The sequence below is a fragment of the Heterodontus francisci genome, chromosome 39, assembly GCF_036365525.1.
Source record: "Heterodontus francisci isolate sHetFra1 chromosome 39, sHetFra1.hap1, whole genome shotgun sequence".
In the NCBI taxonomy this organism is placed as follows: domain Eukaryota; kingdom Metazoa; phylum Chordata; class Chondrichthyes; order Heterodontiformes; family Heterodontidae; genus Heterodontus; species Heterodontus francisci.
The window spans coordinates 39,275,207-39,294,363 of NC_090409.1; the positions used below are offsets into that span (position 1 = coordinate 39,275,207).

Consider the following 19,157-nt stretch of genomic DNA (forward strand, 5'->3'; position numbering starts at 1 on the left):
TGAACAACAACATGCATTTATATAGCTCCTTTATCATCCCAAGGTGCTTCACAGGAGCAATTATCAAACAGAATGTGTGCACTGAGATATTAGGGCTGGTGATGTAGGTTTTCAGGCGGGTCTGAAAGGAGGAGGGACAGAGAGGGACAGAGAGGTTTATTGATGGAATTCTAGAACCCAGGACTCAGGCAGCTAAAGGCACAGCCGCCAATGGTGGAGTGATGGAAATCAGGGGGGGTGCACAAGAGGCCAGAATTGGAGCAGCACAGAGATCAGGGAGGACATTAGAGATAGGGAGGGGTGAGGCAATGGAGGGATTTGAACAGGAGGATGAATGTAGGTCAGTGAGAACAGGGGTGATAGGGGCACGGCTGCTCCCTATCCACCCTAAGTTGAAGGGTCAGTTACGAGGGGTCACAAGTTTAAGGTGAGGGGCAGGAGGTTTAAGGGGGATTTGAGGAAGAACTTTTTTTTACCCAGAGGGTGGTGACGGTCTGGAATGCTCTGCCTGGGAGGGTGGTAGACACATGTTGCCTCACATCCTTTAAAAAGTACCTGGATGAGCACGTCATAACATTCAAGGCTATGGGCCAAGTGCTGACAAATGGGATTAGGTAGACAGGTCAGGTGTTTTAATGCATCGGTACAGACTCGATGGGCCGAAGGGCCTCTTCTGCACTGTTTTATTCTGTGATTTAGTGATGGGTAAATGGGACTTGGTGTGAGTTAGGATACGGGGCAGCAGAATTTTAGATGAGCTCAAGTTTATGGAGAGTGTCAGGTGGAATTGGCCGGGGGAACATTGGAATAGTCGAGTCCAGAGATAACAAAGGCACGGATGAGGGTTTCATGAAATGCAACATTGAAACATCCCACACAGCACAAAGTGTATCAGTGTACACAACATTTCCACAACACCAAATATAATAAAACAAAACTAGAAATAACAATGGGAACTGCAGAACATTCCAGAACTCACCATCTTTGTTTCTTTCGAATAATGAAAAGGACAATTACAGCAATGAGAAGAAGAAGAATTGCGATGACCAATCCAACTACTGCTCCAGTAGAGAGTCCAGGATCTAGAGACAGAATGAAGCTGTTAACAGACTGGGACACACTAACAAAACTAACAGAGAACTTCAGAATGTCACACAGATACAGTCACCGATACATGCTTTCCAAACGAGATAACTGGACACTGCCCAGCAGCCTCCCTTCAATTAAACCCAACATCCCGCTGAAATAGGAGCGGAAATTTTAAAATAATTTGCCGGTTGGGAAATCCACGGGATTGGGTGGAACGTGGTTTATACACAGATCAATATTACTCCTCATTGACTTCATACTGAGGACTCCCGGGGTCACCCCCACCTGACTGTGTACGAGAGCTAAAAACACATGCAGTAGTTTAGAAACTGATTTACCTGGTACAGGTGTGTCCGGTACAGGTGTGTCCGGTACAGGTGTACGAGCTCGCTCTGAAGAAAACATCATGTGTTCAGTATTGTGTGTGAAACAAACTGCAGAAATATTCAAAGACTCTATCGGGCTGTAGGGAAACACATCCCGGGAGGAACGAGACTCGGGTCAAACTGATCAGGAAGGATCAGGAACAGGGTCGGCAGAGTGAAAAATCCAACAGGATTGCATTCACTTTGAGGGGGAGAATGGAAGTTTTCCCAGAGTTACCCCCAGCAGGATCATTCCCAGCAGACTACACCCACCTGTGGAGAGAATTCCCACAGGAACCTGGGCCGACTGGGATACACTTTCAAGGTAAGTGCACTGGGTCCTGTAAAGGCTGCCTGAGAGGTGCTATGGGCCCCACCTCCTGCACCCCAACATCTGGAGACAGATGTAGCACGTTTCTGGAGAGTGAGAGCAGCTTGATAGCACCGTGGGTTTGCCTTTGCTGTGTCCTGATTCGATGTCTGGGTCACAGCCAGTGGGCCGTTCAGTTTTATTCTTGTTTTTCTTTCTAGTAGTTTGATACAAACTGATTGAAGTGGCCGAGCAGGTCAGAGGGCAGTTAAAAGGCAACCAGGTTAATGTGGGACAGGAGTCACATATAGACCAGACCGGGTAAGGACGGCAGGTTTCCTTCCCTAGAGGGACATCAGTGAACCAGTTGGGTTTTACAACAATCCAACAGCTTCATGGTCACTTTTATTGGGACCAACTTTATATTTCCAGATTTATTTTAAACTGAATTTCAATTCTGAAAGTGCCATGGTGGGATTTGAACTCACGTTCTCTGGATTATTAGTCCAGGCCTCTGGATTACTAGTCTAGTAACATAACCACTGCACTACCGTACCCATAAAATCAGAGAGTAAATGCAGAATACCTGAAACAGAAACCTCTCACCTGTGACAGAGAGATGAACATCTTGATGAAAGACTGGAGTCTCCCTCTGTTGAATCTCACATCGATACTCATTCTGGTCTGACTGCCTGAGGTCAGAGATCATAATTGACCAGTTGCCTTGTTCCAGTTGATCTTTGAACAGGTTTGTTCTGTTTCTGAACCGTGGGTCTTGTACTGTTAAATCATCGTTCCCATCGATAAATTTGTGTAAAACTCCATTCCTGAATATCCACCAAATTACCTGCAACTCAGAGACTGGGACATTCCCTTTGTAGATACAGGGCAGCACAACCTGCTCCCCAAGGAACCCAGAAACTGGGACAGGCGAGTAACCTGGAAAAGATTGGAAGAATTTATCCACAGATATAACCTCCCTGCTGGTACATTCCATCCCAAACTTCACATGGTTACACTGCGATGCTTGATTTACAAGAAGCACTGATCAGTAACTCACTGCTTTCATTTCTGTGGGAAGGTTAAAGGTCAGGCATTAAGGGCCTTCAACTAAAACCAGCTTGTGCTGGATATTTGTATCCACAGAGCAGCTGGACAGCACTTTGAATTGTGTGTTTCCCATTGTACACATGCTGGGAGAACACATCAGGATATTGGTCACCCTGCCCACCTCCCCCCTTTGGGAGAACAATGACAGACTGGGGGTGCACAATGTGAGGTGGAGCTCAGGAGCAGAAAACTGACCCTGAAATGTAAAGACAGGAACAGATGGGGGAGGGGGTACCCGAGGATGTGGAAAGGGCTTTGGACAGGTTGGGGGGACAATGACGGACGAGTACACTGTGTAGGGGGTGAGGCAGCACCTGATGGTCTGAAAGGGGCCGAGGCAATGTGGATCCTCACCTCCCTCCACCACGAACACAAGAAATGGGAGCAGGAGTCGGCCATTCAGCCCCTCAAGTCTGCCCTGCAGTTCATTAAGATTATGGCGGATCTGTCCCAGGCTTCAACTCCTCTTTCGGGCCTGCTCCGCATCACCCTCAGCTCCAAGATTTCAAAAATCTCCTTATATATCTCTTGAAATAGTGACCCAGCCTCCACAACTCTGAGGTAGAGAATTCCAGACATTCATCACCCTGGGAGAGAAGAAATCCCTTCCCATCTCAGTTTTAAATGTGTGACCCCTTATTCTGTAACTATGTCCCCTCGTTCGAGATTCCCCCACCAGCAGGAACATATTCTCAACATCTACCCTGTCAAGCCCCCTTAGAATCTTATATGTTTCTATAAGATCACCTCTCATTCATCTAAACTTCCATGAATAAAGGCCTAACCTGTTTAGCCGTTCTTGATAAAACTACCCCGTCATTAAAGGAATCAGCCTCGTAAATCTTTTCTGAACTGCCCCCAATGCTAGTTATATCCTTCCTTAAATACAGGGACCAAAACTATTAACAGTACTCCAGGTGCGGCCTCACCAACACCCTGTACATTTGTAACAAGACTTCCCTATTTTTAAACTCTATCCCCCAAGCAATAAAGACCAAAATTCCATCTGCCTTCCTAATTATTTGCTGCACCTACATCCTAACCTTTTGTGTTTCATGTACAAGAACACCCAGATCCCTCTGTACTGCAGTATTTTGTAGTCTTTCTCCATCTAAATAATAATCTGCCTTTTTATTCTTCCTGCCAAAGTGGATGACCTTTCACTTTCCCACATTGAACTCCATCTGCCAAGTTTTGCCCACTCACTTAACCTATCTATATCCCTTTGCAGATTCTGTGTCCTCATCACAACATGCCTTTCCACCTATTTTTGCATCGTCAGCAAATTTGGACACACTACACTCTGTCCCTTCCTCCAAGTCATTGATATAGATAGTAAATAGTTGAGGCCCTCGGACCGATCCTTGTGGAACCCCACTAGTTACAACTTTCCAATCTGAAAAAGACTCATCAACCCTAACTCTGTGCCTTCTGTGTGTTAGCCAATCCTCAATCCATGCCAACACATTACCCCAATACCCTGAGCTTGTATTTTGTGCAATAACCTTTTATGTGGCACCTTATTGAACACATTCTGAAAATCCAAATACACAACATCTACAGGTTCCTCTTTATCCACTCTGCTTGTTATATCCTCAAAGAACTCGAACAAATTTGTCAAACATGATTTCCCTTTCATAAAACCATGTTGACTCTGTTTGATTGCATTATATTTTTTCTAAATGTCCTGCTGTTTCTTCCTTCATAATGGATTCTAGTATTTTCCCAATGACAGATGTTAAGCTAACTGGTCTATAATTTCCTGCTTTCTGTCTCCCTCCTTTCTTGAATAGGGGGGGTCACATTAGCGGTTTTCCAATCTGCTGGTACCCGACTGGAATCCAGTGAGTTTTGGTATATTATGATCAATGCCTCCACTATCTCTGCAGCCACTTCCTTTAAAACCCTTGGATGCAGGCCATCAGGTCCTGGCGACTTGTCTGCCTTTTGTCCCAAGAGTTTGTCCAGCAGCTTTATCGGCTTAAAAGTCTGCCACTGCTCATCAACTGACTTTACTTTTCGTCTATTTTCCCAGCCCGAACCTGTCAGACCTTGCTCCTCAACCCGATACGGCCAGACTTTGCCCCCTCCCTGGACCCAAAACCCAATCCTCAGTCCTGATGACCCTACTCCCCATGCTCAGAGGCAATTCCCAGTTCTATTCCAGACTCCTGATCCCAGTGCTCAGGACCCCATCCCAGTACCACTGGATCCCAGTCACCCATCCCAGTGTTACCGAGTGTTACTCAGTGTCCACATTCCACTGTTCACATCACAGGGATTATTCTGAAGACATTAAGAGCAGTGGATGTGGTGTATATGGATTTTAGCAAGGCGTTTGATAAGGTTCCCCATGGTAGGCTCATTCAGAAAGTAAGGAGGCATGGGATACAGGGAAAGTTGGCTGCATGGATACAAAATTGGCTGGCCCATGGAAGACAGAGGGTGGTAGTAGATGGAAAGTATTCAACATGGAGCTCGGTGACCAGTGGTGTTCCGCAGGGATCTGTTCTGGGACCTCTGCTCTTTGTGATTTTTATAAATGACTTGGGTGAGGAAGTTGAAGGCTGGGTTAGCAAGTTTGCCGATGACACGAAGGTTGCTGGAGTTGTGGATAGTGTGGAAGGCTGTTGTAGGTTGCAACGGGACATTGACAGGATGCAGAGCTGGGCTGAGAAGTGGCAGATGGAGTTCAACCTGGAAAAGTGTGAAGTGATTCATTTTGGAAGGTCGAATTTGAATACAGAATACAGGCTTAAAGACAGGATTCTTGGCAGTGTGGAGGAACAGAGGGATCTTGGGGTCCATGTCCATAGATCGCTCAAAGTTGCCACCCAAGTTGATAGGGTTGTTAAGAAGGCGTATGGTGTGTTGGCTTTCATTAACAAGGGGATTGAGTTTAAGAGCCGTGAGGTTATGCTGCAGCTCTATAAGGCCCTGGTTCGACCACACTTGGAATATTGTGTTCAGTTCTGGTCGCCTCATTATAGGAAGGATGTGGAAGCTTTATTGAGGGTGCAGAGGAGATTTACCAGGATGCTGCCTGGACTGGAGGGCATGTCTTACGAAGAAAGATTGAGGGAGCTCAGGCTTTTCTCATTGGAGCGAAGATGGATGAGAGGTGACTTGATAGAGGGGTACAAGATGATGAGAGGCATAGATAGAGTGGATAGCCAGAGACTTTTTCCCAGGGTGGAAAGGGCTATTACCAGGGGGCATAATTTTAAGGTGATTGGAGGAAGGTTTCGGGGAGATGTCAGAGGTAGGTTCTTTACACAGAGAGTGGTGGGTGCGTGGAATGCGTTGCCAGTGGTGGTAGTAGAAGCGGATACATTAGGGACATTTAAGCAACTCTTGGATAGGTACATGGATGACAGCAGAATGAAGGGTAGGTAGTTAGTTTGATCTTCGAGTAGGTTAAAGGTTCGGCACAACATCGTGGGCCGAAGGGCCTGTACTGTGCGATGTTCTATTAACTGCCTTCCTTTCAGGTCTCATGATCATTATGTGTAATGTGAACCGACTGTGTCCACTCCCTCAATGGGCCCACTCACAGTGAACACAGCACCTTAAAGCAAAATGAATTCCTGATATAATGAAGACTATTCCCCAGTAATATACACATTACTGATTTCAGTCCCAGACACCCAGACAAATGTTCTTTCCAGGAGATAGCTAACTGCAGTCTGCATAAATTCACAAGGTTAACACCATCCAGGAAGATAAATCCTGATATAATCCATGTCACCAGCAGCCCCGAGCTCTGCTGAAATGTGAGAGCAGTCACAGCGTTTACCTGAAACAGCAGCAACAGCATTTAGCAGCAGCAGCAGGAGGAGGGGTTTCTGTAAGTTGGGTCCCTGCAACAAAAAAACACAGTTACCCCCCTTTACCACAGTTTCTTGCTGCTCATGTCCATTTCTGAGCCGGGACAGGACACAGTCCATGGTCCCGCTCCCCATTACTGACCCTCCTCCCTCCCGGCTCTGAGACACATTGAGACCGGGAGCAGCCCTGACACAGTCCATGGTCCCACTCCCCATTACTGACCCCCCTCCCCCCGGCTCTGAGACACATTGAGACCGGGAACAGCCCTGACACAGTCCATGGTCCCTCTCCCCATTACTGACCTCCCTCCCTCCCGGCTCTGAGACACATTTAGACCGGGAGCAGCCCTGACACAGTCCATGGTCCCGCTCCCCATTACTGACCCCCCTCCCTCCCACCCGGCTCTGAGACACATTGAGACCGGGAGCAGCCCTGACACAGCCCATGGTCCCTCTCCCCATTACTGACCGCCTGGGTGTGAGACACTGACAGTACCTGCAGTGCTTTTCCATCCATTGCCCCGATTCTGGATCATCCCCTCCCGGAGACAGGAGACTGGGAATCAGCTGCTCAGCTGTTGTCAGATAACAGTGCCAGTTATACCTTCCAACACAAGGACCAAGTGGGCGGGGTCGAGACAGAGGGGGAAAAAAAATCAGTCCCGGTCCCTGTGTCGGAGTCCAGACAGAGGGGGAAATCAGTCTCGGCCACTGCGCCTGTGTCGATGTCGGGTAGGTATACCCACAGTGCTGTTAGGAAGGGAGTTCCAGGGTTTTGACCCAGCGACAGTGATGGAACAGCGATTATAGTTCCAAGTCAGGATGGTGTGTGACTTGGAGGGGAACTTGCAGGTGGTGGTGTTCCCATGCATCTGCTGCCCTTGTCCTTCTAGGTGGTAGAGGTCGTGAGTCTGGAAGGTGCTGTTTAAAAGGAGCCTTGGTGAGTTGCTGCAGTGCATCTTATAGATGGTACACACTGCTGTCACTGTGCAGTGGTGGAGGGAGTGAATGTTTGGGGATGGGGTGCCAATCAAGCGGGCTGCTTTGTCCTGGATGGTGTCGAGCTTCTTGAGTGTTGTTGGAGCTGCACCCATCCAGGCAAGTGGAGAGTATTCCATCACACTCCTGACTTTTACCTTATAGATGGTGGACAGGCTTTGGGGAGGCAGGAGGTGAGTTACTCGCCGCAGGATTCCCAGTCTTTGACCTGCTCTTGTAGCCATGGTATTTCTGTGATTGGTCCAGTTCAGTTTCTGGTTAATGCTGACCCCCCCAGGATGTTGATTCTGGGGGATAGTTCAAAGTCAGGTGAGTGACCTGGAAGGGAACATGCTTACACCAACTGCACCGTTTTTCTATCCTTGCTTATATGAATATATATATATTTTTTCCACTTGTTTTGCTCTCTGCAATTCTTCAAATTAAATTTTAGATTCCACAGTGATAGAATATTACAAACAAGCCTGGCCTCAGCCTGGACAGAAACAAAACAAATTGACTGGAATTATAAACTCTATCCTGCTTTCCAGTCACTGACATTTTTATCAGAACTGGTCAAAGTATTTTTCTGGTTTTTGATTTCAGTATTTTACTGTCATCTTGTTTTAGCTCAATTGCTACTGGTGGGTTCTCATGTCAATCAGTGTAGCCCCACCCCACCCCACCACATCCAGCAGGTGGACTTTATGCTAATCATAGAAAGGTTACGACCCTCAAAGAAGCCACTTGGCCCATCGTGTCTGTGCCCACCAAAAAAAGAGCCACCCAGCTTAATCACATCTTCCAGCATTTGGTCTGTAGCCCTTATAGATTATGGCACTTGAGGTGCATATCAAGGCACCTTTTCAATGAGTTGAGGGTTTCTGCCTCAATTGCCTGTTCAGGCAGCGAGTTCCAGACCCCACCACCCTCTGTGTGAACAGTTTTTCCTTGTCTCCCCTCTAATTCTTCCATCAATCACTTTCAACCTGTGCTCCCTTGTCACTGACTTGTCTGCTCAGGTAAATAGAGCCTCCCCATCCACTCTATCCAGGCCCGTCAGAATTTTATATATCTCAAATCAAATCTCCCCTTAGCCTTCTCTGTTCCAAAGGGAACAACCCCAGCCTATCCAATCTTTCCTCATAGCTGTATTTTTCCAGTCCCGGCAACATCCTAGTAAATCTCCACTGTACCCTCCAGTGCAATTCCACCCTTTCTGTAATGAGGTGACCAGAACTGCACACAGTACTCCAATTGTGGCCTAACCAATGAGTTATACAGTTCCAGCATAACCTCCCTGCTCTTATATTCTATACTTCAGCTAATAAAGAAAATAATTCCATATGCATTCTTAACCACCTTATCGACCTGTCCTGCTACCTTCAGGGATCTGTGGACATTCACTCCAAGGTCCCTCACTTCCTCTGCACTTCACAGTATTCTCCCATTAATCGTGTATTCCTTTGCCTTGTTTGACCTCTCCAAATGCATCACCTCACACTTCTCCAAGTTGAATTACATTTGCCATTTTTCTCCCCACCTGCCCAGACCATTGACATCTTCCTACAGTCTACAGCTATCCTCCTCCCTATCTACCACACGGCCAGTTTTTGTGTCGTCTGCAAATTACTTGATCATACCCCCTAACATTTATGTCCAAATCGTTAATATATACCACAAAAAACAGGGGACCCAATACTGAGCCCTGCAGAATGCCACTGGAGACAACCTTCCACCTTCCAATTACCTTGTGTTTCCTGCCACTGAGTCAATTTTGTATCCAGCTTGCTACATTTCCCTGGATCCCATTGGCTTTTATTTTTCTGACCAGTCTGCCATGTGGGACCTTGTCAAAAACCTTGCTAAAATCCATGTAGACCACATCAACTGCACTACCTTCATCTATCCTCCTTGTTATTTCTTCAGAAGAATTCAAATTCTCAGACACGATTTTCCATTAATAAATCCATGCTGACTATCCTTGATTAATCCATATCCTTCTAAGGTGACAGTTTATCCTGTCTCTCAGAATTCATTCCACTAATTTGCATACTATCGGAGGTTAAATTGACTGGTCTGGAATTACTCAGTCTTTATGCCCTCTCTTTGCTTTCCTAATTTCCTTTTTGATTTCACCCTCCACTTTCTGTCGTATTGAGTTCAGTGTCAGACATAAGCTTTCCTTCTCTGCCTTATCTTACTCTGTGAGCTCATTGACATCCACCAGGCTCTAGATTTGGCCGTCCCACCCTTTTTCTTTGTGGGAACATGTTTACTCTGAACCACTTGAATCTCCCCTTTGCCTACATATCTACTCTTCTACCTCCCTCTGTCTGTTTGGGGATCTGTAGTACATTCCTAGCAGTGATTGTCCCTTTTTGTTCCTTAGATCAATCCATGTGGCCTCATTTGATGAACCTTCCAACATATCATCCCTCCTCACAGTTGTAATAGTTTCCTCAACCAAAATTGCCACTTCCCCTCCTTTCTTATCCCCCTTCCGATTGAGTCTGAAAACCCTGTGACCAGGAACATTGAGCTGCCATTCCTGTCCCTCTTTAAGCCATGTTTCTGTAATAGCTATGATATCATACTGTCAGGTGTCTATCTGTGCCCTCAGCTCATCTGCTTTATTTGCCATCCTCCATGCAATGAAATAGTTAGCCTGGAGCACTGCCAAACTCTTCTTTTCCAATCTTTGTTTCCTCGGCCTTCCAGACTCATCCACTAATTTTCTGCCTTCCGTTTTCATTTCTGATTTTGCCCCAACAGAGTCTACGCTCTGGTCCCCATCCTTCGCTAAACAAGTTTAAACGCTCCCCAACAGCACTGGCAAAATGTCCTGCAAGGAACTCAGTCCTGGCTCTGTACAAGTGCAACCCATCCAGGCTATACTGGTCCCAATGTCCTAAGAATCTAAAGCCCTCCCTCCTGCACCAACTTTCTAGCCATGCATTCATCTGTCTTATTCTCCTATTCCTGTACTCACTTGCACTTGGCACTGGGAGTAATTGGGAGATTACTACTTTTGAGGTCCTGCTTGCTAACTTCTTACCTAGTTCAGTGAACTCTTTGATACCAATGAAGTACACAGAAAGAGGGATGTGGTCCTGTACAATGAGGATCATAACTGCTGGATGTTCACCCTCCCTCTTCAGGGTGCTCTGCAGCCGCTCAGTGACATCCTTGACCCTGGCACCAGGGAGGCAACACACCATCCTGGATTCACATCTGCAGCCACAGAAACACCTGTCTATTCCTCTATCAAATCTCCTATCACTATCTCCTTGTGCCCCCCTGTACAACTGATCCACCCATGGTACCATGGCCTTGGCTCTGGCGGCACTCCCCAGATGAACCATCACGTTCCTCAGTATTCAGAACGGAATACCTGTTGGTCAGAGAGATGCACTCGGGGGTCTCCTACACTGACATTTCTCTTGACTTTCTGGTGGTCACCCATTCCCTCTCTCCCTGCATACCTGTAAGCTGTTGGGTGACCATAATTATAAAAATGCTATCTATGAATCTCTCATACTCATGGATGCACCACAGTGACCCCAGCTGTTGCTCAAGTTCCAAAACCCAGAGCTCAAGCTGCTGCAACTGATGATACTTCCTGCACATATAGTTATCCAGCACACGGGAAGTTTCCTGAAGTTTCCACTCAGCACAGGATGTGCACTCCAGAAGTTGGAGCAGCCCTGTCATTCCTCTATTTAAATAGTAATCTTGGTACTACAATTAAACCCTGCTGCCACGAATACTAAAATCCCACCAGTAGTAATAATAACCTTAATGCTGCTAATACTAAACTTTACCAATATTAATATTTACCACTATTAATATACCCGACGAATGTTGCTGCTCTAGCCATAGTCCCAAAGGACCACAGGCATCTCTCCCCATTAGAGAGAGACAACGGGTGATGTATAGCTTGAGGGTCACCACTCCAAGTGTGGGGCAAGGTGAGGAGGCAGGCCTGTGTGAGCTACCACAACTGGTACGGGGATTTTATACCAGTACTAAATACTACCATTATAACATTACCAACAGTAATAAACCCGATTTAAAAATAAAAAGACCAGCTGCCCACTTATTACTTGTTATTAATACTTATTAACATTTTTAAACTCCCAGTTGTTTAATCAGACCCGAAGCAGCAAATACTCACCAGCCGATCAACTCACCGCTTTCCTGTAATGTCACGGGTTGATTTCTCTCTTTCAAACTCCAGTGTGTGTAGCCAGGAGGTTCCTTGCAGGTCCACCACCGCTCCCTGCAGGTAATGAATGAGTTGCATTTGGAAATATGACGTCAGGGAATACAGCTTCAGCCAATGGGAAGCGGGTGGGTGGGGTGTAAATCATCACTGCCTTGATTGACATGGCGGTGGGCCAATAGGAATACAGTGTGCAGCAGCTGAGTGTGACAGTTTGGTGTGACATCGGAGTGTCTCTTGCCCGCTCCCTTCGTCACTCTCCCACTTCGCCACTTCTCTGGGCAGGCAATGGCGAGCAGCCACTGCACAAGGTCCTCCCGCCATAGTATTCTGAGAGTGTGGCTCCCTCTCAGGCTGGAAGCACCAAAATATGGTTTTGCTGTGTAATGCAAATGTACGTTGTATGCAAGAGGGAATGGAAGGGTTGTGAGACAAATCACTTTCAGTATTGCAGGAAACAGATTTATTTTGCACTTTCTGGAATGTCGATTTGGAATATTTTTGTAATGTATTTTTCACAGATTTTTATGAATAAAGTACACTTTTGGGGAAAAAAAAACAGGGAGCAGCTGGGAGTGACGGGATGCAGCAGTGAGAAGGCGGGTGCTGGAGAGAGCGGGATATTAATAATTTATGTTATATCTTAGATTGCAATGAATGGTAAAAAGAAAGCCTGACCTCAGCTGGACAGAATCAAAGCAAATGTGACTTTTTCCAAAAATTTACTTGATTCATATAAATCTGTAAAAAAATACATTTCAATACAGTGCAAACCAGTTCCAAATTGACATTCCAGAAAGTGCAAAAGAAATCAGTTTTCTTCAAGACAGAGGATGAGTTGCCTCACAACCCTTCCATTCCATTTGACACACAAATTGACTGGAATTATAAACTCAAACCTTTGACCTCGCCAGCCAACGTGATCTCTTCAGACTATTGGCAAAGATCAGATGTCCACCAAAGCTACTAAGTATCATCACCTCATTCCATGACAATATGAAAGGCACAATTCAGCATAGCGGCGCCTCATCAGAGCCCTTTCCTATCCTGAGTGGCGTGAAACAGGGCTGTGTTCTCGCACCTACACTGTTTGGGATCTTCTTCTCCCTGCTGCTCTCACATGTGTTCAAGTCTTCAGAAGAAGGAATTTTCCTCCACACAAGATCAGGGGGCATGTTGTTCAACCTTGCCTGTCTAAGAGCCAAGACCAAAGTACGGAAGGTCCTCATCAGGGAACTCCTCTTTGCTGATGATGCTGCTTTAACATCTCACACTGAAGAGTGTCTGCATATACTCATCGACAGGATTGCGGCTGTCTGCAATGAATTTGGCCTAACCATTAGCCTCAAGAAAACGAACATCATGGGACAGGACGTCAGAAATGCTCCATCCATTAATATCGGTGACCACTCTCTGGAAGTGGTTCAAGAGTTCACCTACCTAGGCTCAACTGTCACCAGTAACCTGTCTCTAGATGCAGAAATCAACAAGCGCATGGGAAAGGCTTCCACTGCTGTGTCCGGACTCGCCAAGAGAGTGTGGGAAAATGGCGCACTGACACGGAACACAAAAGTCCGAGTATATCAAGCCTGTGTCATCAGTACCTTGCTGTATGGCAGCGAGGCCTGGACAACGTATGTCAGCCAAGAGCGACGTCTCAATTCATTCCATCTTCGCTGCCTCTGGAGAATACTTGGCACCAGGTGGCACGACCGTATCTCCAACACAGAAGTCCTCGAGGCGGCCAACATCCCCAGCTTATACACACTACTGAGTCAGCGGCGCTTGAGATGGCTTGGCCATGTGAGCCGCATGGAAGATGGCAGGATCCCCAAAGACACATTGTACAGTGAGCTAGTCACTGGTATCAGACCCACCGGCCGTCCATGGCTCCGCTATAAAGACGTCTGCAAACGTGACATGAAATCCTGTGACATTGACCACAAGTCGTGGGAGTCACTTGCCAGCGATTACCAGAGCTGACGGGCAGCCATAAAGGCGGGGCTGAAGTGTTGCGAGTCGAAGAGACTTAGCAGTTGGCAGGAAAAAAGACAGAAGCGCAAGGAGAGAGCCAACTGTGTAACAGCCCCGACAACCAATTTTATCTGCAGCACCTGTGGAAGAGTCTGTCACTCTAGAATAGGCCTTTATCGCCACTCCAGGCGCTGCTCCACAAACCACTGACCACATCCAGGCGCTTACCCATTGTCTCTCGAGACAAGGGGGTCAAAGAAGATCCTGCTTTCCACTCAATGAGGTTTTATTACAACTGCTTAAAGTATTTATTTCACAATTTTGTTGTTTTAGCTCAATTTCTTTTGGGACATTGTAATGTCAAACAGCGCAGACCCGCCCCTTGCAGAGCAGCACATCATTGCTCAGCAGTCAGGAAACGGCTGCTGTTTTCAGTTAAATCCACACTGAACAGATAGCCCCTTGTCCGCCTTCTGATGAACTTCATTTCCTGCACCATCTGCTCTGCGTTGTAAACTGATTAAAAACAAATAGGCAGCAACCGCAAACAGCAGCATTTATCAGCAAGGAGCCGCTCCCCATGACTGACCTCCCGGCTCTGAGACACATTGAGACCGGGAGCAGCCCTGACACAGTCCATGGTCCCTCTCCCCATTACTGACCTCCCCTCCCTCCCAGCTCTGAGACACATTGAGACCGGGAGCAGCCCTGACACAGTCCATGGTCCCTCTCCCCATTACTGACCCCCCTCCCTCCCGGCTCTGAGACACATTGAGACCGGGAGCAGCCCTGACACAGTCCATGGTCCCGCTCCCCATTACTGACCCCCCGGGTGTGAGACACTGACAATACCTGCAACACTTTTCCATCCATTGCCCCGATCCTGGATCATCTCCTCCCGGAGACAGGGAAGCTGCTGCTCAGGGGCAGAAACAGCAGACTGAGAGAGAAAGGACAGAGCAGTTTCCTAACGTTCACCGGCCAATCATGTGCGAGTCCGCTCTGTCCATCAGGCCTCTGCCCGCCCACTATAAACACCCCTTCTCCTGATCTCTGATCACCTGCTGAGGATTTCTTCAGTTGCTTTTATGACACCAGATGTCCGGATTTCTGATCAATTGTTTTATTATTTCTAACGCACCTGCTGAGTATTTCCAATACAAACAAGAAATGCTGGAAATACTCAGCAGGCCTAGCAGCATTTGTACAAAGAGAAACAGAGTTAACGTTTGAGCTCAGTGACCCTTCATCAGAACCGACAATTTTCTTTTATTCATTCACTGGATGTGGGCGTCACTGGCCAGACCAGAATTTATTGTCCATCCCTAATTGCCCTTGAGAAGATGGTGGTGAGCTGCCTTCTTGAACCACTGCTGTCCATCTGGGGTAGGTACACCCACAGTGCTGTTAGGAAGGGAGTTCCAGGATTTTGACCCATGCGGGTACCCATAGCAACACCTTTTACTTGAAGGAGGTGAGTGGAGTTGAAGGAGAAGTTGTTCAATGTGAGAACAAGTTCAGTCAGGCGGAGGAGGGTGGTGGTGGATGGGGACTGGTTGGACCTCTGTTGAAGGAAGAAGCGGAGAGCCCTCATCATTATGGTGGGGGATGGAGGTGTAGAGAGAGTGGACGTCCATCGTGAAGAGGAGGCGGTTGGGGCCAGGAAACTGGAAATTGTCAAGATGGTGTTGGACGTCAGAAGAGTCAAGGATGTGGGTGGGAAGAAATTGGACCAGCGGAGAAAAGATAGTCAGGATAGGAAGAAATAAGTTTAGTGGGGCAGGAACAGACTGAAACAATGGGTCTGCCGGGACAGTCCTGTTTGTGGATTTTGGGAAGGAGGTAGAAGCAGGCTGTCCGGTGTTGTGGGACTATGAGGTTGGAAGCTGTAGAGGGAAGATCACCAGGGGAGATGAGGTCAGTGACAGTCCTGTGGACAGTCTCCATTATATTTGGTGTTGTGGAAATGTTGTGTGCACTGGACGAACTGACAAAGGCCGTCAGGTCCTTCAAGACAAGTAAAACTCCCAGAAGTGACAGCTTACCGGTTGAGTTGTATTCGGCCCTGTGGGACTGGATCGGCCCAGACCTGCTGGAAGTATACGAGAGTATGCTTCTGGCCGGCAGCAATCAATGGGTGGGAATCAGAAAGTTTCTCGATCCAATCTGGCGTCAGACAGGGCTGTCCTCTCTCCCTGTCCTGTTTGTTTGCTGTATCGAACCCTCTGCTGAGTCTATTCGGAAGGATGCGAGCATAAGAGGGGTGACAATCCCAGGCAGCGGAGTCACTCCGGTTAAAACCTCCCTGTACATGGATGACGTCGCTGTCTTCTGCTTGGATCAGCTGTTCGTTCGCAGACTGATGAATTAATTTAATTAAATTCAAACAAGGAAGAATGAAAGAGTTCTCCATGTTCCACATAATTTAGAAAGGGAGATGACTGAAATATTTGTCCTGATTTTCACCTGGGTGGGTGGGAAAGTGCGGTGGAGCCCGGTAACAGGTGAGGAACCCGGTAACAGGTGAGGAACCCGGTAAAAGGTGAGGAACCCGGTAACAGGTGAGGAACCCGGTAAAAGGTGAGGAACCCGGTAACAGGTGAGGAACTTGGTAACAGGTGAGGAACCCAGTAAAAGGTGAGGAACTTGGTAACAGGTGAGGAACACGGTATCAGGTGAGGAACCCGGTAACAGGTGAGGAACACGGTAACAGGTTAGGAACCCGGTAAAAGGTGAGGAACCCGGTAACAGGTGAGGAACCCAGTAAAAGGTGAGGAACCCGGTAACAGGTGAGGAACACGGTATCAGGTGAGGAACCCGGTAACAGGTGAGGAACCCGGTAACAGGTGAGGAACCTGGTAACAGGTGTGAGGAACCCAGTAACAGGTGAGGAACCTGGTAACAGGTGAGGAACCCGGTAAAAGGTGAGGAGCCCGGTAACAGGTGAGGAACCCGGTAAAAGGTGAGGAACCTGGTAACAGGTGAGGAACCCAGTAAAAGGTGAGGAGCCCGGTAACAGGTGAGGAACCCGGTAACAGGTGAGGAACCCCGGTAACAGGTGAGGAACCCAGTAACAGGTGAGGAGCCCGGTAACAGGTGAGGAACCCAGTAACAGGTGAGGAACCCGGTAAAAGGTGAGGAACCTGGTAACAGGTGAGGAACCCGGTAACAGGTGAGGAACCTGGTAACAGGTGAGGAACCCAGTAAAAGGTGAGGAACCCGGTAACAGGTGAGGAACCCGGTAACAGGTGAGGAACCCAGTAAAAGGTGAGGAGCCCGGTAACAGGTGAGGAGCCTGGTAACAGGTGAGGAACCCGGTAAAAGGTGAGGAGCCCGGTAACAGGTGAGGAACCCGGTAACAGGTGAGGAACCCCGGTAACAGGTGAGGAACCCAGTAACAGGTGAGGAGCCCGGTATCAGGTGAGGAACCCAGTAACAGGTGAGGAACCCGGTAAAAGGTGAGGAACCTGGTAACAGGTGAGGAACCCGGTAAAAGTTGAGGAACCCGGTAACAGGTGAGGAACCTGGTAACAGGTGAGGAACCCGGTAAAAGGTGAGGAACCCAGTAACAGGTGAGGAACCTGGTAACAGGTGAGGAACCCGGTAAAAGGTGAGGAGCCCGGTAACAGGTGAGGAACCCCGGTAACAGGTGAGGAACCCAGTAAAACGTGAGGAACCCGGTAACAGGTGAGGAACCCAGTAAAAGGTGAGGAACCCGGTAACAGGTGAGGAACACGGTATCAGGTGAGGAACCCGGTAACAGGTGAGGAACCCGGTAAAAGGTGAGGAACCCGGTAAAAGGTGTGAGGAACCCGGTAACAGGTGAGGAACCCAGTAAAAGGTGAGGAACCCGGTAACAGGTGAGGAACACGGTATCAGGTGAGGAACCCGGTAACAGGTGAGGAACACGGTATCAGGTGAGGAACCCGGTAACAGGTGAGGAACCCGGTAACAGGTGAGGAACACGGTATCAGGTGAGGAACACGGTATCAGGTGAGGAACACGGTAACAGGTGAGGAACCCGGTAAAAGGTGAGGAACCCGGTAAAAGGTGTGAGGAACCCGGTAACAGGTGAGGAACACGGTATCAGGTGAGGAACCCGGTAACAGGTGAGGAACACGGTATCAGGTGAGGAACCCGGTAACAGGTGAGGAACCCGGTAACAGGTGAGGAACACGGTATCAGGTGAGGAACACGGTAACAGGTGAGGAACACGGTATCAGGTGAGGAACACGGTAACAGGTGAGGAACACGGTATCAGGTGAGGAACACGGTATCAGGTGAGGAACCCGGTAACAGGTGAGGAACCCGGTAAAAGGTGTGAGGAACCCAGTAACAGGTGAGGAACCCGGTAAAAGGTGAGGAGCCCGGTAAAAGGTGTGAGGAACCCAGTAACAGGTGAGGAACCCGGTAAAAGGTGAGGAACCTGGTAACAGGTGAGGAACCCGGTAAAAGGTGAGGAACCTGGTAACAGGTGAGGAACCCAGTAACAGGTGAGGAACCCGGTAAAAGGTGAGGAACCTGGTAACAGGTGAGGAACCCGGTAACAGGTGAGGAACCCGGTAAAAGGTGAGGAGCCCGGTAACAGGTGAGGAACCCAGTAACAGGTGAGGAACCCGGTAACAGGTGAGGAGCCTGGTAACAGGTGAGGAACCCGGTAACAGGTGTGAGGAACCCGGTAACAGGTGAGGAATCCGGTAACAGGTGAGGAACCCGGTAACAGGTGAGGAGCCTGGTAACAGGTGAGGAACCCGGTAACAGGTGTGAGGAACCCGGTAACAGGTGAGGAACCCGGTAACAGGTGAGGAGCCTGGTAACAGGTGAGGAACCCGGTAACAGGTGTGAGGAACCCGGTAACAGGTGAGGAATCCGGTAACAGGTGAGGAACCCGGTAACAGGTGTGAGGAGCTTGGTAACAGGTGAGGAACGTGGTAACAGGTGAGGTACCCGGTAACAGGTGAGGAACCCGGTAACAGGTGAGGAACCCGGTAACAGGTGTGAGGAACCCGGTAACAGGTGAGGAACCCGGTAACAGGTGAGGAACCCGGTAACAGGTGTGAGGAACCCGGTAACAGGTGTGAGGAACCCGGTAACAGGTGAGGAACCCGGTAACAGGTGTGAGGAACCCGGTAACAGGTGAGGAACACAGAGGTATTAGCAATTTTGGAAAGTGTGAAAATAGATAAGTCCCCTGGGCCAGATGGGATTTATCCTAGCATTCTCTGGGAAGCCAGGGAGGAGATTGCAGAGCCATTGTTGTTGATCTTTATGTCGTCATT

General features: G+C 48.2%; 2 protein-coding genes across 5 annotated transcripts in view; one reads left to right on the forward strand and one right to left on the reverse strand.

The window, feature by feature from the left end:
• LOC137352753 (V-set domain-containing T-cell activation inhibitor 1-like) overlaps positions 1 to 19,157 on the reverse strand; it is a 137,124-nt gene that overhangs the window by 67,920 nt on the left and 50,047 nt on the right. The window contains exons 1-5 of one of the 4 annotated variants that reach the window (XM_068018528.1): positions 14,731 to 14,815; positions 6,671 to 6,734; positions 2,371 to 2,703; positions 1,428 to 1,481; positions 980 to 1,082 (exon numbers count right to left, since the gene is read on the reverse strand). In XM_068018528.1, the coding sequence (XP_067874629.1) occupies positions 980 to 1,082; positions 1,428 to 1,481; positions 2,371 to 2,703; positions 6,671 to 6,734; positions 14,731 to 14,751 (575 nt within the window). In that variant the 5' untranslated portion in view covers positions 14,752 to 14,815. Of the gene's footprint in view, positions 1 to 979; positions 1,083 to 1,427; positions 1,482 to 2,370; positions 2,704 to 6,670; positions 6,735 to 14,730; positions 14,816 to 19,157 lie in introns of those variants that run through there. The other 3 variants (XM_068018518.1, XM_068018519.1, XM_068018523.1) reach the window with 3 other exon arrangements.
• The window catches only part of LOC137352758 (myelin-oligodendrocyte glycoprotein-like), a 113,484-nt gene that overhangs the window by 45,566 nt on the left and 48,761 nt on the right, over positions 1 to 19,157 (forward strand). The window lies entirely within an intron of this gene.